Source organism: Pristis pectinata, chromosome 24, assembly GCF_009764475.1.
Source record: "Pristis pectinata isolate sPriPec2 chromosome 24, sPriPec2.1.pri, whole genome shotgun sequence".
Lineage (NCBI taxonomy): Eukaryota > Metazoa > Chordata > Chondrichthyes > Rhinopristiformes > Pristidae > Pristis > Pristis pectinata.
In genome coordinates, this window is record NC_067428.1 from 28,454,317 (window position 1) to 28,479,013 (window position 24,697).

The 24,697-nt window shown below is 39.6% G+C and overlaps 1 protein-coding gene across 1 annotated transcript in view; it reads left to right on the forward strand.

Moving 5' to 3' along the window:
• LOC127582734 (casein kinase I) overlaps positions 1-24,396 on the forward strand; it is a 100,117-nt gene extending 75,721 nt beyond the window's left edge. Inside the window, exons 11-16 of the mRNA XM_052038296.1 lie at positions 3,716-3,797; positions 5,003-5,152; positions 9,895-10,028; positions 10,510-10,614; positions 16,618-16,724; positions 21,174-24,396. Of these exons, the coding sequence (XP_051894256.1) occupies positions 3,716-3,797; positions 5,003-5,152; positions 9,895-10,028; positions 10,510-10,614; positions 16,618-16,724; positions 21,174-21,228 (633 nt within the window). The 3' untranslated portion in view covers positions 21,229-24,396. The remainder of the gene's footprint in view (positions 1-3,715; positions 3,798-5,002; positions 5,153-9,894; positions 10,029-10,509; positions 10,615-16,617; positions 16,725-21,173) is intronic.
• Positions 24,397-24,697: the final 301 nt, after the last annotated feature.

The following is a 24,697-nucleotide window of genomic DNA, read 5'->3' on the forward strand; positions in this document are numbered from 1 at the left end:
TGGGCATTGCACCCCCGATATAAAGGGCGGCAGGTTTGATGGTGTGAATGTTTCCCCACAGAGAGGTAAAATCTTTGCTAATAGCTTTAAATCAAGACTGGCATTGGCAACCCAATTTAACAATTGACCTGCAAGTTTCCTAAATGGCAGGAATTGCAACCCCAAAGGTAGTGGCTGCCAGTTGAAGAATCACCCTAAATATTCATTTCCTTCACCAGTGCATTGTGGCTGCAGTGTGTACCATCTGCAAAACACACTGCTGGCCACTCCAGCAGCATCTGCCAAATATGCAGTCTCTACCACCCAGGAAGGACAATAAGTGCATGGGAACCCTCCAACACGCACACAGTCTTGGATGTATATCACCAGTCCTTCATCGTTGCTGCGTCTAAATCCTGGAACTCCTCACCAGTTAGTACAGTAGGAGAACTTCCATCAAGACTACAACAATTTAAGAAGGGAGCTCACCATCAGCTTCTCATGGGCAATTAGGAATGGACACCAAATGGACGCCAGCAATGCCCAGATCCTGAAACTGAACTAAAACATCAATAGCAATGTCATTTGCAATCTTTCTGGGCAAGAAGCAGCAGGTGCTTCTCCACCAATGCTCCCTCTGTTTCTCCTACTATCTTCCCCTGCAGACACAGGCACACACAAAAGAGACTGCAGGTGCTGGAATCTGGATCAGGGTTTCAACAATTCCATTTCTCCACAGATGCTGCTCAGTCCCCTGAGTTCCTCTGGTCAATTGTTTGTTGAACAAGCACACAAACAATTAGGGTCCCCCAACATAGTCTTTGGCACTCCCCTACCAATTATAAGTTTTGCTAACTGATCACCTTTAGGTTTCCAAGCCAGCATCAAACCAGTTTGTTAGTGGATGCAAAACAAGTTTTATAATCTGGTCCTGCTGGTAAATTGGACACCATTTGCCGAATCCTGCCTGTTTCTTGGCAATTTTTTTCTTTCCACACCTCACTACAGATTGGAGTCCATGAGTTTGTTAAGAATTCTTTGGTGTGGACTCCAGATTTCAGATTGTTAGTGATAAAAGATGTTTTCCCTTTTACTTTAACTCTCTCATAAGTTAGTTTTCAATCCAAATATTTTGTCTTCTCCAAGGTATTTTGATTGAGTGGCACAAAGAGACATTTCTGAAGGTGTACCCTGTAGATTAAAATGCTGAGGCTAATGCCTCACAGCTTGTGCAGTCAATAGTGGACGTCCACTTGATCTTTGTAGCTTATCCTTCCATTGAAGTAGAAACCTATAAAAAGCATAAGAAGTTGAAGGAAGGGGAGTTGGCCTTTTCAGCCCCTCATGCCTACTTTGCTGTTCAATAGATCATGGCTAATCTTTTCACCTCAATGTCACTATCTTGCACTAGTTCCCTCAAAGACTAAAAATCTATCTGTCTTTGTCTTCAATATACTCAGAAAATGAGTCGCTACAGTCCTCTCGAGTTAAGAATTCCAAAGTTACCTGAATTTCTTCTCATCTCAGTCCTCAATGCCCACTCCTTAATTTTAAGACTGTGACCCCGGCAGCCTAATCAAGGGCGACAACTCCACATCTAACCTGTTAAGCCCCAATAGATTTTTGTACATTTCAGTAAGATCACCTGCCATTCTTCATGAGAGTGCAGGTCCAGTCTGCTTAATGTCTCCACATAAGCTGCCATTGCAAGAATCAGTGTGGTGAACCTTTGTTCACCCTATCACATACAGAAGAGGAGATCTGGGTGCAGTCTCACCAGGGCTCTGTATAATGAGAGCAAGCTGTGATCACTCTTGTACTTGAATCTTGTGCCACATTGCTCCTGTGACTCGGGTTCAATCCTGACCTTTAGTGCTGTCTGTGTAGGGTTTGAACGTTCTCCCTATGATCATGTCGGCTCCCCCTAGGTGCTTTAGTTTCTTCCCTCATCACAAAATACATGCTGGTGGGTTAATTAGCTACTGTAATTTGTTCTTAGTGTTGGTGGGTGGTGGGGGAGTTGATGTCTATCTGAGAGAGAATATGTTACAAGGAAATAAATGGGGGAACAGGATTGCTTCAAGAGCCAGTATAGACTTGGTGGGCTGAATGACCTTCCCCTGTGTTGTAAGGAGATATAATATGAAAACCTCTTGCAATAAAGGCCAACATACCATTTGTTTTCATAATTACCCAAAAGAGTATCAAGCTGTCTCTTGGATGTCTCAAGAATCTTTATCTCTACTCGCAACATCTGTTTCGAGATTATTTTTTTGTTTGAACCAGGGATTCCTGATGTAGCAATGTGAAAAAATTGATGAGCAGAAAATAATAAGCTGGTCTATTGAGGCTGGTTCCTGCCATGATGGGTAGAGCAGCATCGTAACTAAGCACTTCTGTCACTCCCAACATCATAATCTCCTGTGAGGATGCAAAATAAAACTGCCCAAGGACAAGTAAAAAAAACTACTCTGGTGTGGGGAGAGTGAAATTACTCTGACCCAAAGGTGACCAATCCTAATCCAGGAGATCATGTAGATCAAGTATTAGCCATAAAGACACTTGCCTTCACTTAAATCTTTGCCCGCAGCTTCCTCCTGAAGTCTGCAATACATACCATCTTCTCCGAGGATAAAGCTGCCCAGCAACTAACCTGTTTATCCCTTCAGAGTTTAAACTCCTGTTCCTGATCCTCCCTATTTCAGATCTTAATAAGAATTTTGTACAGCTCTTATAGACTTCTGTCGAATCTTCTCTATATCTGGGCTGTTGGAGTAAATAGACTGAGGTCATTCAGTCCCTCTGAAAAGCTGAGGTTCTTTCAAGCTACAATTCATTCATGTAATTCCTCTTTGAACCTTTTGCAAGGTTACTGCCTACTCACAAATTCCTGCTTGCCGGTGTGTTTTACTTTATAAGCCTGCTTTACATGAAGCTAAGAATTTAAACCATTGTTTTACCTCATTCGTTGTATTCTTTCTGGGCCCAGTCTTGTACTTTCCTTTTGAAGGCTTGGTCCAAGTTTTTCTAACCCTTCCTCATGACCTCTAAATCTTGCTGCCTGAGACATTCTTGAACTTCTCATGCTTTGGTCATGGGGTCAGTGTAGCATTCATGATGTGGTCTGACCAGTGCATTATGCAGCCAACATAATGGATGCAGGCTTTTGATTTGGGAATGTAGCTCAGTGCTGTTGTCCTGTGATGAGTGGGCATAAGCAGGTTAGAACATACTCTTATTCCTAGCTAGGTGGCATTGGCATTCTCAACTCCTACTAGTCCACTTTTCTTTCTGTGCTTAATATCTTGTTTATCTTTTAATTTATTCTACATTCTCCTGTTTTCATGGATATTTGCACCCCATGGTATGATACTGATTAATACAAGCCAGCTGGATCTCCAGTTGTTCAATAGTCTGACGAGAGAAAGCTGGTTTAAGCCAATTGTTTTCAGTGTCCCCACATAAAAGGATATTGAGCAAAATATTCCATCTTATTTGCTATCTTATGAATTTTTCTAAACGGTATTCATTGTGGAAGGTCTCATGGACTTGGCTGCGATTCAGTGCATCAGCAAGTTATCACAGCCAACCATGACCACCTGTGTGGGTTTCAGAGAGCTTGGGTTGCTAACTTACAAGAGGAGTGCTTGGGAAGTGGTTTGAGGAAACAATGGGAGCATTCTGTAATGTGATTTTTTTTTTTTCCCTCCCAACCCCCTACCCACACTGACTTCAGCCAACTCCAATTGGTTCAATCCACGCTGACATACCACTCTCACCACCCAATCGAGATAAAGCACCGCAACAAACCAAAACAGGTAAGGACTTGAATAATTTAATCACAACCAGGCATGGGAATTCTGTGAAATAATTGTAACGTTCGGGAAATGTGAAATTTACCAAATATGTCATGCATCTAGATAGATGCAATTTAATTAGCGGCCAGCAAATGTTTTAAGTATAATCTTAAAACACCAGTTTGAAATCTGCACCCTTTGTGAACCTTGCATACTATAAAGTAAAATACTTGTAAAACAAAATTCCAAATGTTGCCAGTTTTATTCTTGTGATACTTTCATAATTATACAACACTGTTATATGGTAGTTTAGTGACCTAAAATCATGACAGATTACAAAGCAGAAGGAAGCTGTTTGGCCCACTATGTATGTGCCATCCTCCAAAAATGTCATTCTTTTCCTAGCCTGGTTATGGCACATCAAGGATTCCTCTGGTACTTTTTAAATGGTGTCGTTGGTTTTGTCTTTACCACACTTTTCAGGTGGCGTTTAGGGTGGAAAAAAAACTTCCCTCTGTTTCTTTTAATCTATCACGTTTAGTTATTAACCAGTCTGCTAAAGGAAACCTGTCGTAGTTTTTAAAATATCAATTAAGTCTGTGTTCCAAAGGGGAAGCATCCTCAATTCAGCCAATCTTTTCAGATAAAACTTCTCCAGCTCTGGGAACATCCTCCTGAATTTCCCCAATGCCTCCTTTTGTCTCATCAATTGTACAATGTAATGCGATGAATAGAATTCTCCACAGTGTTCCATTGGTGAGCTGAGCTCTGTGATCTAGTTTTCTGGCAGAATACTAGTGCCTTAATAGTAGATATATGTGCTTGAAGAAATGTACTTCATTACCGTTGCTATATCTGCATCAAATTCCAACAAACAAACTGGATAACTTTAATTGTCACAGATGTAGTGAGACTCTGCAACAATGTAATGGGTAAAATTAAGGCAGTGTTGCTTACACAAGGAGCAAAGTAAAATACTGTTGATGCTGGAAATCAAATAAAAGCAAAAGCAGTGGAAATAACTGTGTCAAGCAGCATCAGTGGAGAAAGAAACATTAATATTTCAGGCTGAAGATCTTGTATCAAAACTGGAAAAAGACCAAGACAAGTGTTAGCAAGTACAGAAGCAGGGACCAGTGAAAGGGAAAAATGGAGCATAAAGGAAGCTCGGTCAAGGTGGGAAGGCAAGAGAGATTAAATAATAAATCCTATATTAACAACAAAAGAAATGATTGAGAGCCCTGTTAATTACGATGGAGGCATGATGAAGGACAAACAAAAATACCTTGGAAGCGCTGGTGCAGAAGATGTCTTCAGAACAAATACTATGGAGCTGAAGAAACAGAGAATGAAATACAGTCTGTACAGGAAGCAGGGTAATGGGAGGTGTAGCCACAATTGCTGTTGGAGTCAGTAGGCTTTTAGTGAATATTTGTCACCTAATCTGTACCCTGAGATCGAGGATTTGAAAAGGGGAAAGGAAGATTCCGAGATGGACCAGGTGAAAATGAATGCAGAGTTCACAAGATCACAAGACAAGGGAGCAGAAAGCAGGCCATTCGGCCCATCGAGTCTGCTCCAAGGAAAGGGAAATAGAAATGGGGAATGGGGGAAGAAGAAAAAAAACTATTCTAATCCCAATTTCCGGCCTTATCCCCATATCCCTTGATATCCTGACTATTTAGATATCTATCTATCTCCTCCTTGAACGCCCCCACTGATCTGGCTTCCACTGCTGTACGTGGCAAGGAGTTCCACAAATTCACCACCCTCTGGCTAAAGAAATTTTTCCTCATCTCTGTTTTGAAACTGTACCCTCTAATTCTAAGATTGTGCCCTCTGGTCCTGGACTCACCCACCAAGAGTTGACACCTCCATGTCTTGTACAGGAGCAGGAAATAGCACTGATGGTCATCAAAGTGAAGGGGGGTGGAGGGAGGGAGGTAGAGGGTCAGGAACCTGAATCAAGGACTGTGCCTGGGAAGTTGAGGATAAAGCAGTTTTAGAGTGACTGATGAATAAACTGGAGTCTCTACAGAAGGCTGAAGTTGAAGAGGAAGATGTTCTTATGGTAGCATCTCGCTAGAGTGTTTAGATAGATATTGGTTGATATCCCATCCCCTGAAATGGAGGTGGTGAAGTTCAGGAAGGGAAAGGAGAGTCAGTTATTACATGATCATGACAACACATCGTGGACCTGCCTCTTAGTTTGTAACTGTTATCATCATCTTTTTCTTTTAATACTAATTCATAATGCTTCAGACTGCTTTGTTTTGAATAATGTTGCTAACCTACCTTGTCTTTGAGCAGTGGTATCTGCCGCAACACTATTTCTCTCTCTTAGTGAATTTATAGAGTGAAATAATTATTCACAAGTATATGCCTCTGGAAACTTGTGAAGAGAGACAATTCAATGTATCATAATTGAACATTAACAAATGCAAAGCTCGTTTTAATATTTTCATTGGATCACTTATTTTTTTAATGAGAGATTACTTATTACACAGGTCTGTAGCACACATCCTGTGATGCTTCACTCATTCATGAAAGAGAGGCTCCCATTGTATCGCTTTTGTATTTGAGCATTGCTGTGCTTTTTACTTGCATTCAAAGTGAGTTTCAAAACAAAATGACCTGCATGCATTTAAGGTGAGAGGAGTAAGTTCAAAGGAGATGTGCAGAGCAAAAGTTTTGTTTTACACAGATAGTGTGGGTGCCTGGACTGCACTCACTGCCAGGGTGGTAGTGGAGGCAAATATTAAAGAGGCGTTTAAGAGGTTCTTAGATAGGCAGAGAATGGGGGGATATGGGCATTTTGTAGGCAGAAGGGTTTAGTTTAGTTAGACACTTATTTACTAGTTTAATTAGTTCGGCACAACATTGTGGGCTGAAGGGCCTGTTCTTGTGCTGTACTGTTCTATGACAGCTTCAGAATAAACTGCCTAGTTTTACCTTATTGATATGTTGGGTACAATTTGGTTTGTGTGAACTTTACTGCAGAATACATCAAGAATTGAAAGTATCTGCACTGCATGCTGCACTCTGAATTAAATTTTCTTTTGATTTCAGATGGGGCTGAACAAAAATAATGGCTTGTACACAGCTCTAACATTAATCTTGGTTGCTATATTACAGCAATGATTATACTTAAAAAGTTGGTCATCATCGAAATTGCTTTGCAATGTCCTGGAAGGAACAATAATGGTGCCAAATAATTGCAAATCTCCTTTAAATGTTTCAATACAAATATCTTCCTTTCAGTCTTTTAGTCAGTAAATAGAATTTCACTGAATGAGTTCATCACCCTAGTTGCTAAGTGGTTCCTGGGATGGTGGGATGCCACGAGAGATTGGGTTGAGTTCAGAAGAATGAGGGGGGATTGCAGTGCAGGGAGGCACGGCAGGTAGAGCTGCTGCCTCAGCACCAGAGACTCAGGTTCTATCCTGGCCCCTGGTGCTGTCAGTTTGGCACTTACATGTTCTCCTTGTGATCACAAGAGTTTCCTCTGGGTGCTCTGGTTCCTTCCACATCCAAAGACATGTAATTACTGTAATTGCCCCTAGTGTACAGCTAGGAATTTGGGTGGAGCCGATAGGAATGTTGGGAGAATAAAATGTGATGGGTGATTTGATGGTCAGTGATGAGTCAGTGGGCTGAGGGCCTGGTTCCTGTGTTGTGATTTTGTGAATCAGATTTATTGTCTTATGACGCAAAATACATTGTTTTGCGGCAGCAATACAGTGCAAAGACACAAAATTACTATAAATTACAAAATTAAATAGTGCACAGTAAAAGTGTACAAAGTTCTGACCGGGATAGACAGACTGGATGCAGGAGGATGTTGGGGTCTAGATGAGGTGTCACAATCTCAGGCTATTGGGCAAGATACTTAGTCCTAAAATGGGGGAGATGTTTCTTCACTCAGAGTTATAAACCTTGATTATTCTGAACAACAAATGGATTGGAGGCTGAATTACCAAATATGTTTACAGAGGAGGCAGATAAATTTATATACACAAAAGGTACCAATGGGTATGGAGAGAAAGCGGGAATATGGTATTGAGACAGGATCAGCCACAATCGTATTGAATGGCACAGCAGGCTGGAAGGGCCAAATGGCCTGTGCCTTCTCTTTTCTATTTTTCCAAGGGCACTAGTATTGTCAGCAATATTGCTTACATGGGATGAGATGATGAGATACTTTATTAGTCACATGTACCTCAAAACACACAGTGAAATACATCTTTTTGCGTAGTGTTCTGGGGGCAGCCCGCAAGCGTCACCACACGACACAAAGGGAGACAGAGAAGATTTCCCAAACTTGTAGCTTGTGAAGGGGGTCAGCTGAAATTATCTCCTTTTTGCATGGGTGTAACTTAAGTGGCAATTCATACCCTATCTCTTTATTCTAATTTGTAATGCACTTTACGTGGCAGTTAGACATGTCGTAGTTTCAACAGTATACAATTCTCATTCATGCTTTTGGGTGTTTGCGGCTGAGAAACAGTCTTCAGCATAAGTATGGGCTAGAAAAGCTGAACTTCTATATAGAACAGCGCGCTCAAAACGAAAGGCGCCTGGAAGATGCTCATCTTTTGCCAGTAGTTCAGAAGAGAACAGCAGGCGAATTCTGCTATGGGTCAGCAGTAGCACATTGCAGTGCAAAAGCCAGGAAGAGTTGGACATCAGAAGCAGGTACTTCTGAGCTCCTACTCCATTAAACTGCAGGACTCCGCACCAAGTCCAGAAACGTAACTCAGATTGGTGTGCTGATTCTGCTGTGCTGAGCTGAGTAGCTAATTACATTTTGTATCTGGTGTCTGAACTTGTACTGCTACCCCATTTATTTGAATGGAGGTGCTGAGCTGGATGGGAAATGCAAGTGAAGGCCAGTTGTTTTTTTTTAAAATCTTTATATAATGCTTTTAATTTAATGCCAATTGAATGTTTCCAAATCATTTTTTTAAATTTTAAAACAATTTCAACTGTTTTTAAATGTCTCTGATTATCAAAGACATTTGTAAAGAATTAAAAAGACCTGAGACACAAGTGGATTATAGAATCTGGGGCCTGGGGCTGAGTTGTAGTTTATTGAATCAGTGTCTTTGGTCATGGGCCTTTTATTCAGTGTATTTTGTTGCTGTATACACATTTGTCAACTTCTGTGAGTTCTTTAGGTTTGTACACATGCAAGATAGCTGTACTGATTTATATCCAGGAATATATTAGCAGAGAAGATAATCGTTGGGCCAGATCTCACAGGCTGTTGTTCACATTTCTGAACATGACAGCTGACCTTCAGCTATTTAAACAGCAGTAGATCCTGGACTTCAACATATAGCTTTAAATGCAGAAGTCCAAGGCTTATTGATGGATTGGGAAGGCCAATTCTCTCAAGTCCTGTAGAGTCCAGCAGGCTACAAAATAATGCTGGAGAATTGCTTCCAGGTTTGCACTAGGTTACCCCACTGATTTCAGTGGGAATTGTAGGGCTTTGAAGCAGGATGCAAAAAGGGAAGAGGGTTTTATTAATTACTTCATATTACTTTAATGTTTTAATTGTTTCTGGTTTTAAGAGTTTTAATTTTATATTTCAAATCATTTTAAAATTAAAATTGAAATGTCTGAATGTAAGAGACAGGCATATTGAAATAATGTCACAGAAGTGAGGAATGGGGCTTTTCCAGTTGTTAAGGCTTTCAAATCCATTCTGGGATTCCCACACTTTGCTGCCACTCAGGCCATGGGAGTTTGGGTGCTCCAGGCCAATTAGTTTGACCCTCTGCATCCGGACCAGATATGTAGGAGCATAGTGGGGTGTTACTTGGAGCAGGTGAGGAAGACCAGACCAGCAAGATTGGTCCCACTTGTAATGAGATGTGATTTTTAAAATGGGTGGAGGTGAGGGTGGGTTAGCTTAAAAAAATATTTTCAAGTTGAAACATATTGACACCTTTTATAAAATTTCAAATTAAGAAGAAGCTTATTGGCCTCCTTAGAACTTCAAGTAATTTTAGTCCACAGCAGAAGCAACTATAAATGTTAGTTTCATCTTTAGATCAGATCTGCATTGAACATGTTGCTTCTAATTAAAACATTAAATGTATTTTTTCTAAAGCTTTCAGTGGCTATTATCTAAATTTTATTTTTTTGAATCCATTCAAAATGCATTGGAAATTCCTGCTGATCCAGTTCTGTTTCCAGTTGATCCTAAGTGGCTATTACTATCAAAGGTTGTTTCTTCCTTGCTCTGTAAGAATGAGACCTAATCACGTGGTGTTACTCCAGCTGTCCTCCGCTCCTTACAAACTTTGCCTGTTTAACTACCTGCACAAATGGAAAGTGCTGCATAATTATTTGCTGCTTTGTATAAAGGATAATCACGCAAGCGTAATTCAATTTCTTAAAAAATTTGAAACTTAAATCTTAAAGCAGGTTGGAAATAAAAAGATGCATTGCTTTTGTGGAAGTTGACCGTTTCTTTTCCTTTTGAATGCTCTTGCACCTTAACTTTGTTTCTGCTTGCTTATAGAAATTGCCTCTTCACTGACATTTGTTACTTTTAATGCATTCTGTGATTTTGATTTTTGGCAGATTTACTAATTTGCTTTGTTTACAATTGCTATATCTGCTTGCTTTTAGCATGACTTTTCCCTCACTTTTGTGTTTTTTGGGTTTTTTTTTCCTTTGTTTCACCCCCCCCCCCCACCCCCCTCTTTTTAAACATTGGCAGTTGGCAGATCGAAATGGAGCATGGGAACCTCATACCAGCTGCCAGCCCAGTGCTCATCATTTGGGAACACATCTAGCATCAGACAGGCTTGGCGGTTCTGTACAGGTACTTTCTGCATGAGTTGCACAACCATTCCTTGGTGTATTACTTAAAAAGCTGATGTGCCACCCCTGCAAACTAAAACCTGCAGTAATTAATATTTGCATTCTCAACCTTTATTTCTACATTGTGACTGGATTTCAAGTGATGTTTTATGATGTGAAGTTGTGATATTCATTCTATTTATAGATGGTAATAAATTATTGTCTTGCTAGATGAAACCAGAAGTTGGTGCTTAAGTGTTACCAGTTCATAGACTTCTAAAACTTTGGAGAAATGGAGACAAATATACTACAATTTCTGCATTGTTAATAATATTTTGGATTCTCTCTTGGTAAAGGCTTGAATATGAGCCATTTGCAAGATACCCAATTAGTCATTGTCTGGTTTATTATTAGATGGAATATGGAGATGAACACTGAACTCTGTTAATCAACTTGGCAAGGGAAGAATCAGCCAGCGTTGCTCTTGTTGCAGGAAACAAGATTAGAGCATTCAGCTCCTGGGGTATATTCTGTCATTTAATTAGATCTTGATAGATCTGTACCTCTGTTTCTTTAAATGTTTGTTAGAATTCCACAAAGCTCAGACTTGTGACAAGAATATTTACTGGAGTTCAAGGAGTCCTGAATGCCACCAGTTGCTTTGTTCCACAGCACTGACTGTTTTCAGGCAAAGTGAATAGAAGAGGAAGTCAACTTCAGGGACAAACGTTCCTTGAGAGGTGGAGGGGTTTGTTTGTTAGTTTCTCGAGTATTGCTGGTATGAAGGAATGTTAGATTTGATTGGATCTTTGTTGCAGTTGTCTTCTACCATTTGGTTCTATTCCACATTTGTTACAGGACATATCTACTTTAGTTGAGTGGTTTATGTGCATTATCGTAGAATAGTCTATATCAGAATATGCATTTTGCAACTAATCCTTTGTATCTATGTGTGTTGAAAACCGCAAGTGGGGACTATTGCACATTGAAGCTAAGATTTCCTTCTAACGGTCAGAAAATTTACCATCTGGCCAGATAACAAAGGAAATACCAAAAAGAGAGAAACATTACTGTAGTAGCTTGCATCAAAGCATTTGAAGTCTAGTTCTGAGCCAGCTTGTACAAAGTAATATGACAGAAATAACAGAGATAAATTACAGCTTAAACTGCTGTAATTTAGTGATAAATATAGGTCAGGATAGAGCAAATGCATCAAATAATGCTAAGGAACCTTTTTACATTGATGTGAGAGAGTAGATGGACTTGTGGTTTGCAGCTAAATGATAGCACCTTGAACAGTGCAGTATTCCCTAGTACTGCAATGAAGCATCTTTCCACATTGCATCCTTCAATGTGAGGCAAGTGTATTGTCATTGAGCAATGGTTGGTCTGCTCACAAGTTGCAGTTTCCATCATCTGTGGGTTGTCCGTCTGGTACACATTGATGCTGATCTACATTTCTAATTTTGGTGCTTTGCTCGATATGGAAAGACTTGCTTGATTTGTGGGGAAACTTTCTTAACTTTTTCTTCCAGATTCAATTCCTAATTTAGCAATGGTGTTGCTGAGTAATTACCCCAAGATTCAATTTGTGATACCAAGTAAAGCAACAGCAAAAGCAGAAACATATTTTTCTTTAGGGAAAAATAGATAATTTGTGTTTAGAATGTGCCTGATTTGTTGAATTGACAAAAAGTACAAGGTGACAAAACAAGGAATTTTTTCAAGGAGACACCTTTCCTATTTCTGCCTTTTAATTTTACCAGAACGTTAATTTAATTGCTTGCTTCTATCACACTACAAACATTTTTGTGAACTCTTGTATAAGAGTGGCATTAAAATAAAGCAGATTAAATTGTCCTATAAATTTTGCATACAAAATGATATAGGCAAGCTAAGTGACTGGGCAAGAATGTGGTCAGTAAAATATAATGCAGGAGATGGAATATAATATGGAGAAATGGGAAGTAATCAACTCCTTGCTCTACTTAAGAGTTTCAGAATTAAACTATTAAAGTTTCTTCTTGCAGATAGAGAAACAAACTAACCAGCTTCAGAAAATAATGAAATCTTGAGTATGTTAGCAAAAGTTGAAGTTTAAACTGCACAAAGTCCGCTAGAATCTAACAGTACAAACTCTCTGCAGATTAATCAGCCAGGAGCAAGATATATGATGAGCAACAAACAATCTTCTGGAGGAACTCAGCAGGTCAAGCAGCGTGTGTGTGTATGTGGTAGGGGCAGGATGAGAGGAGGAGCTGTTGTTTTAGATCGGACCCTGCATCAGGACAATTGCTTCCCCCACCCCCAAACCACAGACACACACAGCTGCAGCTCGACTCACTGAGTTCTTTCAGCAAACTATTTATTGCTCCAGCTTCCAGCATTTGCAGTCTCTTGTGTCTCTATATGATGAGAAATTGGATTGCCAGATTACCTACAAACAAATAAATTAGGAATAAGAGTATGGCTTTTGAGCCTGCTCCATCATTTAATAAGGACCTGAATAATCTGATTGTAACCTTATCCACATTCCAGTCAAGTTATGGTGACTTTACTCCCTTGCTTATCAAAAAATCTATCTACCACTAATTCTTCTAAACTCTAATAGCTACAAGTCAATACATTCCAGGTATTGGTCTAGTAAACCTCCTCTGACCTGCTTCCAATGCATTAACCTCCTTTCCTAACTGAGGAAACCAATACTGTGCACAGTTCTTCAGATGTGGTGTCACCAATGTCTTTATAACTGAAGAACACCCTGTCTACTTTTGCATTCAGTTTCCCTAGCAATAAATGATAAAGTTCTGTTAGCTTTCCTACTTACTTGCTGTACCTCCATACTAGCTTTTTGCAAATTGTGCACTAAGGCACCCAGAGATGTCTCCATTGTGGAGCACTGCTGCTCCTCACCATTTCAGAATCAGAATTGGATTTATTATCACTGAGGTATAATGTAAAATTTGTTGTTTTGTGACAGCAGTATAGTGCAAAGACATAAATAGTGCAAAAATAAAGGAATAATGAGGTGGTGCTCATAAGTTCATGGACCATTCAGAAATCTGATGGCGGAGGGGAAGAAGCTATTCCTGAATCATTAAGTGTGGGTCTTCAGGCTCCTGTACCTCCTCTCCGATAGTAGTAACAAGAAGAGGGCATGTCCCGGATGGTGAGGGTCCTTAGTGATGGATGGCGCCACCTTGAGGCACCGCCTCTTGAAGCTGTCCTCAACAGTGTGGAGGGTTGTGTCTGTGATGGAGCTGGCTGAGTCTACAACCCTCTGCAGCCTCTTGTGATCCTGTGCATTGGAGCTTCCATACCAGGCTGTGATGCAACCAGTCAGAATGCTCTCCACCGTATACCTATAAAAATTTATAAGCGTCTTTGGTGACATACCGAATCTCCTCAAGCTCCTAACAAAGTAGAGATGCTGGTGTGCTTTCTTCATGATTGCATCAATGTGTTGGGCCCATTTCTCATTATTCGTGCCAAAATGAATAATTTTACATTTTCCCACACTATGCTTCATTTGCCAGATCGCTTCCCAATTATAATTCCTTTATAGCCACTTTTTCTCTTCACAACATTCCTCCCTATTTATGTGCCTTCAGAAAATTTAGCAATCATACCCTTGGTGCCTTCATCCAAATCATCTAGATAAATTGTAAAGGAAAAATTGACACCCCAGCACCAGTCCCTGTGGCATTACCACTCATTTATAAGTTGACAGCCAGAAAAAGACCCATTTAAACCTACTGCTTATTAACCAGCATGCTTCCATCCATACCAATATATTATCTCCTACACCATGAGCTTCTATTTTCCACAATAATTTTTGATGTGGCATCTTATCAAATGCCTTCTGGAAATGGGTTATCTGGATCTAAGTGGGAAACAACTGGTGACTTAGTTCACCCAGAGATTAGCTTCACCCTTCTGGCTCATATACAACTGAATTGGGCTTAATGGTCAGTTCATACAGGTTAAGGCAGGGTTCTGTTCCTATGAACTGTTTGTAAGTCAGAAATGTGGCCATGAACTGAGTTCCAACAAAGTTAATGGCCACAGCAGCCGGCAAAGCCATTCTGCTAGTCACCCAAAATGCTCGTTTGTATGTATGGGTTGTACATAAGTCAGTAACTTGGAGAGGACGTGTAATTGTTAGATTTAAGAGTACATTATTTTTATTTGAATTTGTTATTGCCAGTTTTATCAAATTATTGCAAACTCTATCCTAAAAAATGTCTCTGTCCTATGCAGTATTCATAGGAAGTTGGTAGATCCAGGTTTGTGCCTCTGCAGGGTTGAGCTGGCTACAGACAACAGTGACAGCACTTCAAAAAGTAATCCCTTGACTAAAGCATTTTAAAACCTGGAAGTAGTTTTCCCTGCTCCTTGTGAAGCTTGGATTTTTATTTTTGAAGTTCTGCATTTGTCACATAATCCAAGTGTGAAGGGCAATGACTATATAAAAATGTGCTACAATTCTCCAGTCTAGCACAGTGTTTTACTAGCTTAGGAGTGAGCCAAGATGCATTTTGAGGCAGTTCAGCTCTAGTATTAGGAAGAGATGCACAAGTATTTGGAGAAAAAAAACATTCTACTCAACAAAAATGAAATCAATGACTTGCAAGTGGCTGAATGAGAAGTTAATTTACCTTTGGGTGATGCTGATTCAAGTGATCACGGGGAATTTTCTGCATTTATCCAAGTGGGAGTTAAGTTTTATCTATTGGAGTAAACTTGCCGGCAGTGAACTACTCTCTTAGTACTGTCTTGGAGTCTCAACCTAGGTTAAGTACTTCTGTGGCCGTCTAGTGATGGTGAAGCAATTGAGTTAATGAGCTAGTAATCCAGAGGCCTAGACTAACAGTGCAGAGATCTGAGTTAAAGTCCCACCATGGCCACTGAAATTTTAATTTGGTTAACGATCTAAAATTTGGAAAGAAAATATGACAATTAGTCTTTGTAATAATGAATGCAAAAACTACTGGATTTTTGTTTTTAAAAAACTCATCTGGTTCACTATGACTATGACTTCTGTGACATTGCACCTTACTGCACTTTCTCTGTAGCTGTGACACTTTACTCTGTACTGTTATTGTTTTTACCTGTACTACATCAATGCACTCTGTACTAACTCAATGTAATTGCACTGTGTAATGAATTGACCTGTACGATCGGTATGCAAGATAAGTTTTTCACTGTACCTCGGTACAAGTGACAATAATAAACCAATACCAATCCTTATCCGTTCTTCTTTGTACGTGACTTCAGACCTATCCCTTATGGTTGTTTCTTAATTGCCTTCAGAAATGACCGAGTAAGCTTCTGAGTTCAAGGGCAATTAACCAGTGACACCCAGATCCAGAATAAATGAACTGGAAAAGGAACAAACTTCCAACCCAGTTCACAAGAAAACTACCAACCAAGCTACTGATATTTTCATGCTCACATCTGCCGATCTTGGTGTTCCTGTTCCTTTGGTTTAAAGTTTTTTCACTCTGCTAAGTGATGTTTCCACAACAAAGTGGATGAGATCAGGAGTTCGATGCATGACAAATTTTCAGGCATGAACCATATTGCAGTTCCATGTCACATGGAACTTTTTAATCATGGCGTGAAATACTATGACATTTTAAAAATTCCTTTTAAATGCGTCTGTCTCACTTCAATGAAGGCACAGACTATTACTGTAGATAGGCATCTATCTGTGGAATTGTCATGCTTCCTGTATAGTTTTAAGTGATCGTTGAAGGGCAGAATTTTTGTTTAACTTGTGTTTTTAACGTTGATAAGTTAGCGGCATTACCATTACCACTGTTATCTCATTGTCATTGCAATGGTTAGTAAGCATCAAATAGTTATAGAATATTTTGATTAGAATTGTATTCTTTTTGTCTTTCTTTGTCCTGTTCCTTGAATTAAACTATGAGAGTGATTTTTTTTAAAATTGTCATTTGTAGGTTTTTTTTCTAGTTGTTCAACAAGAAATCTACTTAATTATTTTGTGCATTTTTTTTAGGTTGTGAGCTCAACAAATGGAGAGCTTAACACAGATGACCCCACGGCAGGACACTCCAATGCGCCCATCACAGCTCCAGCAGAGATTGAAGTGGCAGATGATACCAAGTAGGAATTTCTCTTGAGCATAATATCTTTGCACAGATGCATTAAGCAAAATTAAGTCTGAATAACTGTTTACTTTTAAATAACACACATACAATATCTCTTTGATATAAGCTAAAGATATTTATGTCTGTACTTAATCATGACATTCAATGATAAAGCGATTATCTTTAAATATTAGATTACAACAGATATGTTTTGAAAGTTGCAGTGTACATTTCACAGACAAAACTATCTTTGTTTAATTTATTCAGTTTTATGAATACTCCATTAACAGTTATGATTGTGATAGTCTACACAGGAACGTAGTATAAGATAGTCTTTTGCAGAAGAGTTCAAAAGATTCTTTGCATTCAAATTTCATGGATTCATTGGGGGGGGGGGGGCGGGAAATAGCAGGAGCAAAACCACATATCTAGGATATTCCAGAAGGTTGAGCTCTAAATGGCTTACAAGCAAATCATCTTTTAGCTCTGCATTTTTACTAGTCAAGTGATATTGGAAGTGTAAAATTGTATGTCTCAGTTGATGTCAGTTATTCAGGCATGAGCTTCAAACCATTTATCATCACCTTCCTTGGTTTTTTACAGTTAAAGTGGTTAAAGTATGTGGCTCATTCCTGAAGTTCCTAAAAAAAAGTGTTGGATTCACTTCAACAACAAATACGGGCAGTTTCAGCTCTCACTGCACTTCAAGCACAGAAAAAAGGCACTCACGATGACTTCACATCTTGGTACTGAAGTGCATTGAGTTAGAGTAAAATCCAAATACTTTCACATTTCTTACCATAATAATTGAGCAAGAATCACCTTTTAGTAAAACTACTAATTTAGAATATCTTTCCTTGACATCTTAAAGATTGATTTTAAGAATTAACAATGTATTTAACTTATGCCATGATGTGCATTCTTCCTTGGTTGTGAATGTGCAACCATGGGATAAATCTTCAAAAAGCAGATGTTGGAAATCTGAAATAGAATGCTGGAGATGTTCAGCAAGTCACGCAGCATCTGTGGAGAAATAGTTAACATTTTAGAGTGATGATCTTTCATTAGAAATGGGCAAAGCTAACATATTTTAAGTTGCAAAGAATGGGGAGGGATGAATTTTCCATTGGTGTCCACTGGGAGATTGTTGACCATCTCATAGGTGTAGCCACAAAAAGACATTGTAGTGGTGAAGTGAAGCAGCAATACAACTGAATGTAGGGGAATGGGGATCATGGCTTGATTCTCTGTGGCAAAAAAAAGTGACCACTCAGCCCATATCTCAGCTCTTGGTCCATAACCCTCAAGTTATGTCTCTTGAAGTTTTCAAAATGTAGCAAGTGTTTCTTTCTCCACCACACTCTCAGGCGGTGCCCTCATAAAGATTCTGTGGGTGAAAACTTCACCACTATTAGAATAGGGTGAGAGGTGGCTACTCATCAGCTACACACAGCAGTTTTAACAAGTGCCTGATTGTAGGGGACATTTGTTGAGCAGAGAGCTGCCTTTTGTATGAGGGAGATGGTTTTTTATTTGTCAGAGACAAAATTATTGGCAATACAACCAACTTAGTAGCCCAGAACAAATCTAACCATAACACCATTATTATCCAAAATAACTGTCATCCTCTACCATTACTTCTGTTTCATTTTTAGTACTGCTTGCAGCTATTGAGTGGATATTGGTTGACATCCAAATTTCTAGGTTTGAATTTTATCAAATTGTGATTTTATTTTTTAATTATTATTACTGTTGATACAGAGCAGAGTTTTGTAACTCATTAAGTTGGATAGTACATTCTCCTTTAACCACTAAAATTCTGATACTTTCCAGTGTTGTATGAATCCTAGGTAAATTGAACAGTGAGTTTTTAAGCACAGCTGGTGGTCATATTTAGAGACCTAGGGTTATACAGCACAGAAACAGGCCCCCTGGTCCAACTAGTCCACCCTGACCAAGGTGCTTTCCTAAGCTAGTCCCATGTCCCTCTAAACCTTTCCTATCCATGTACCAGTCCAAATGTCTTTTAAATGATGTAGTTGTACCTGCCTCTACCACTTTCTCTAGCAGCTAGTTCCATATTTTTAGACTTCTCTATCCTGGGGAAAGACTGTGACCATCCACCTTATCTCTGCCCTTCATGATATTATAAACCTCCTAGAAGGTCGTCCCTCAGCCGCCTCGTCTCCAGGCAAAACAGTCCAAACCTATCCAATCTCTCCTTGTAACTCGAGCCCTCTGGTCCTGGCAACATTCTTGTCAATCTTTTGTGCACCCCCTGAAGCTTAATCACATCTTTCCCATAGTATGGCAAACATAACCGCACACAATATTCCAGGTGCGGTCTCACTAATGTCTTGTACAGCTGTAACATGATGTCTCAATTCTTGTAGTCATTGCCCTGTCCAATGAAGACAAGCATGCCTTATTCCTCCTTCACTATCTTAGCTACCTGTGTCGCCACTTAGAGGAAACTATTTACTTGCACACCTAGGCGTCTCTGCTCTACAAGCTCCAGAGCCCTGTCATTCACCGTGTATGTCCTGCCCTGGTTTAACTTCCCAAAACACATCACTTCACACTTGTTCAAGTTAAATTCAGTCTGCCATTCCTTTAACCACTTTCCCAGTTGATCTAGATCCTCTTGGACAGCACCAATCTTGGTGTCTTCTGCAAACTCACTGACCAAGTCACCTAAATTCTCATCCAAATCATTAATACAGATGACAAACAGCAGTGGACCCATCACTGCGGCACACCACTGGTCACAGGGTCCAATCTGAAGAACAGCCCTCCGCTGCCACCCTTTGTCTCCTTCCACCAAGCCAATTTTGTATCCAATTGGCTTGCTCACCCGGATCTCGTGTTTTCTAACCTTCTGGACCAGCCAACCATGCGAGACCTTATGAAAATCCTTGCTGAAGTCCATGTAGACCACGTCTACTGCCTTGCCCTCATCAGTCCTCTCGGTCAAAAACAAAACTCAGTCAAGTTCGTGAGACACTATTTCTTATGCACAAAGCCACACTGACTGTCCCTAATCAGTCCTTGCCTTCCCAATCGCAGATAGTATTGCTTTATTATTGTCACTTGTACAGTGAAATAATAAACAGATCAATTCATTACACACTGCGTTGAGGTAGTACAGAGTGCATTGAGGTAAAAACAATAACAGAGTAAAGTGTCACAGCTACAGGGAAGTGCATTGCAGGTAGACAATAAGGTGCAAGGTCAAACAAAGTAGATTGTGAGGTCAAGAGTCCATCTCATCATATAAGGGAACCGTTCAATAGTCTTATCACCGTGGGATAGAAGCTGTCCTTGATCCTGGTGGTACGTGCCCTCAGGCTCCTGTATCTTCTGCCTGATGGGAGAGGAGAGAAGAGAGGATGACCCGGGTGGGTGGATCCTGTCTCACAGAATCCCCTCACTATCTTTCCCACCACTGACGTTAGGCTCACTGGTCTGTCATTCCCTGGCTTGTTCTTGCAGCCCATCTTAAATAAAGTCACATCAGTCACCCTTCAGTCTTCTGGTACTTCACCCTTGTCTGAGGATGATACAAAAATCTCTGCCAGGACCCCAGCACTTTCTTGCCTTACTCCCACGATGTCCTTGGAGGCACTTAGTCAGGCCCTAGAATTTATACACCTCGCAACTGCCAGCACCTCCTCTTAATGTCAATATGTTTCTAGCCATCACTGTTCTCTTCCCTGAATTCCCTAGCTTCCGTGACCTTCTCCACTGTAAATACGTATAAGAGGTATTCATTCGGACAAAATCTGCTGACAAATCAATATAATCCACAGAATTGCTATGAGGGTGGCACATTCAGTCAGGGATGTTGAGGTCATTATGACTGTACATTTTAACAGCAGAGGAGGAGGAGTTATATTGCATCTGACTCATGAAGCAGTACAGCACAGGAACAGGCCCTCCAGCCCACCATGTTGTGCTGAACTAATTAAACTAGTAATTAAATGCCTAATTAAACTAATCCCTTCTGCCTACACGATGTCCATATCCCTCCATTCCCTGCACATTCATGTGCCTATCTAAGAGCCTCTTAAACACCTCCCTCATATCTGCTTCCACCCCCACCCCTGGCGGCACATTCCAAGCACCCATCACTCTCTGTGTAAACAAAACACTGACCATTAAGACCATTTGATGCTAATAGTTAGGTTCAAAGAAGAAATGTTTCCACCCTGTATATAGCACCTCAATCGAATATCTTTTGGATTCACAAACTTGCTTTCCCACTGCTTGTGCGGCAGTAAATTTATCATCTGTAAACATTTCACCCCCCAACAATATTTTTGTTTGATCGGAAACAAAATATGTAGTGGATATTTTGTTTTCCTTTGGTCATTACCAGGTACCTTTATGTCGTCTTCACTCCGGACTGTTACAAGAAAAGAGCAAATTTTTCAACTGTGTAATATTTCTTCTCTTTGTTTTTAAGGTGCTGTTGTTTCTTCAAGAGACGGAAGAGGAAAACTATTCAACGCCATAAGTGACTCTGGAAACTGCTGTGAGATTTACACGTGTGCTCTGCAACTTTCCAATCATAGATTCAGAAATCCATCCTTTTGTGGCAGGCTGTTGTCTAAGATCATGACTATTTTGCCCAGCATTTTGGGCTTCTGACATTGGCACTCTCTTCTGCTGTGAAATTCATACTGGTGGACTTACAAATACACCATGCAAAGTTTTTACTTCCTTTTCTGTGGGAATCCACAAAAACATTGTCTTTGAAATAAACACCTGAAATCTGCATTAAGTAGGATTATTTCTCTGTGGGAACAAGGCAAAATTCAGTTGAAGTTTTAAAGTTTCAGAAAGGAAGAGAAAAGATAGCAGTTACTTCAAGTCTTGTGAGGCTGTTGATGTACTCTGAAACTCGGCTCAAGACATCCATCATCCATCTCCAGTGTTATGTAATTGCAAGTCATACAGTTCTGTTTTCCTTTATTTTCCACCTTTTTTTTGTTCAGCGTGAATGCGTGGTGTAGTCACTGTTGTTGGGTACTGTTGGGGTGAGGAAATGCACAGAATGCTTTCCACATCCTTAATTGCACTTTCGATATCAGTATGTAAGAGCTTTTGGGTCTGATTGTGCAAAAACTGTTTCTACATACCTTTTTTTTTAAGGGAATACAAAAGCGGTAGGAAACTTAGCATGTTTTTAATTGTAATAATGACAGTATAACGTTCGCAAAATGTAAACTGGGTAGAAGTAGTACCTGGTAACTCACAGAAGAAAAATTTTGTTCAAATTCAGACCTGGTTAGTTTATGATTCAGGTAGCAGAGGGCTGTATAAATGAACAGGAGGTGGTCAGCGACAGAATTTCAGCAGCCGTACTATTTCCATAGCATGTGATGAAAGGCCACACCAGGCACAGTGAAGTGAATGGGCCTTGCTGCAAAGGCATCAATTACGTTCGGTTTAGGCAAAGCAACCAAGTTAATAGGGGATTTTTTTTTTGTCTAATTGAAGGCTTTTTCATTGTCCTGTCAGATAAGACATCAGCACTCAAATTTTGTTATTTGAATTAAAAGGACGTATGGTGAATTTTTGGAAAGACCTCAAATCAAATCATTTTGGCATTTACAAGGCTGCTGCAACACATTTTGAAAGGCTTCTTGACAAAAATCTCAAGTTAGTTCAGATTGTTAAGCAAACAGTAGGTAAAAGGTGCTGAGAGTTGGTAAAATTTTTATTCTGAGCAACAGCAATGCAGAAGAGGAGTAGGTTTCTGTAAGTCATTGATTCCATCAGGCTTTTCGGACACCAAGGAAAGTTCTTCAGGTTTCATAAACTGTGTTGGAAAGCCAACGATATAATCAGTGAGAAAGTACCTCAATTTCTGAATTAGAAGCCACAGCTCTTAGGGTCTCATTTGGGACAGAAATTAATTTGAAGTAAATTTTGATTTCAGAGGCAACTCCTTGCGTTATCGATTGCTTTTATTGTGCTGTAAGCTATTCATTTAGCCACAATTTTTTTGGTGTTGAACCACAATGATTTTATGCACAATTTTATTTAGAAAATCAATTGTTTTTACTTCGAAGTAGATTTCGTTTAAATCTTGTATCATTTTAGAAGCCTCTTTCTCCCTTTTTATTCTATGGCTGCCGGTTTTTCCTCAGGAAATTAGGGTACTTAAAATGGACCCCTGACAAGATTGTTGTTACCAATTATCCATCCCAATAGATTCTTGACATCAAAAAGTATAAGGAAAACTTGGATTATAAACCTCTACCTAGAGCGAACCACTTGTATCCTGCACGTAACTAAGCCTATAGGTTAAGTCCTTTTGAAGTTGCTTCTGTTGGTGCAGTACCTAGCAAGAGGTCCACTTCTGGTGCGCACAAACACTGATCCACAACCATGTTCAACATTTTCTTTGTGTAACCTTCAATTTTTAGTTGGTTAATTTTTTTGAATGCTTAAGTATTGTTGTGGATAGTGTCCATTTGCCTATGAGCTCTCAGGAGGGGCAACACCAGAACAGAAGGGTGAAAATGTTTCCTCTGAGCCTTAGTTACCAGATCTGCAAGGTAAACATTTTGATAAACATGCTTCCTAATATATTAATCAGGAACTACAGTACTGTATGTTATGGTTTATGTATGGACTTAAAAAAAAAAGTAATTTTTTTTTCATTTAAGGTTCTTTTTGAGGTATCTTTGACTGTTCAGAGGGTTAGTTTGGCCAGTGTGGTTACAGGAGTGCCTAGTCTTTTTCACATGTAATAACACAAAGATATTTGTGTGGAAATCATGGTTATTGTACTTTAAATGTTAGGCTTTGTGTTCACAAATCTTGTGGACTACAGCATTTTTGTTTCCAGAAATTTGAGAATTCAATACATCAGAGGTATGTAGGATTGCCCTAGGTGAGGTTAGTATTGCACATTTGTACTTTCAATAAGTGATCACTCCTGAAGTTTTTAAAAACTAGTTTCACAGATGGATTTATAGACCTGTCCTGAGAGAAGGTAGAACTGATTTTGCAACTGCCTAAAACGTGCACTTTTCCTATTGGTGATTGTGGTTCAGCATGGCCAAAATTTTAATTTCCTTTGGACAGAAAATGATGGAATCAAGCACTGAATCCAGACTATCTTTAAAAAAAAAATCCGAATGCTTGGTGGGCTGTTGACAGTCATACCTTATTTTAATACTTATTGCTGTAAATAGACTTTCAGAAATTTATGTGAGCAGATTAAACTGCTAGAAATGACCGATAGTTTGACTGTGAATCATCTCTATTTCCACAAATAGAAGGAGGAGTCGCAAGACGTCACAGTAGTGCAGTGGTAAGACCAACATGCTGAGCAATGTTTTGCAAAGTTCATCTGCTGCCTTTTCTGATAGGATGGGTCTGTCCTTGGCTGGAAAGCAATTATGATAAATGCGATTATTGTGATGATTAAAATGTATATTGATGTTTAGGTTCTGATTTTTTTTTGTTACCTTTTTGTGCTAAACATTCACTCAGAATGACACCGTACATGAAAATGTTGAACTATGCATTCTGAAACCTGTCCAATAATTTAACACTTGACACAAAATGGTCCCTATCCACAACAAGCACATGAGCAATTTTATTATGCTGTCATTAATTCTGGTGACTGTAATACGTGAAAAGAACCAAATAAAGGGAGTACAAGCAATTCACATTTCTGTCCTTGCAATTTAATTATCCCTTGTTTTCAATCCCTCTGAAATCCCCTGTATCCCCTGGAGTGTAGATGAATGAGAGATGATCTCATTGAAGCAAACAGGGGACTGACAGAAGTGTTGTGGGCGTTTCCTTTTGCTGGAGAACCTGGAACCAGAGCCCAGTCTCGGTGTGATTGAAGCAAAATCTCAGTCTGCAAAGGGTTGTAAATCTTTGTAATTCCTTGCATTGGAAGGCAGTGGATAACATCACTGAATTTATTCAAGACCGAGATCAATAGGTTTCAGGGTATTGTAG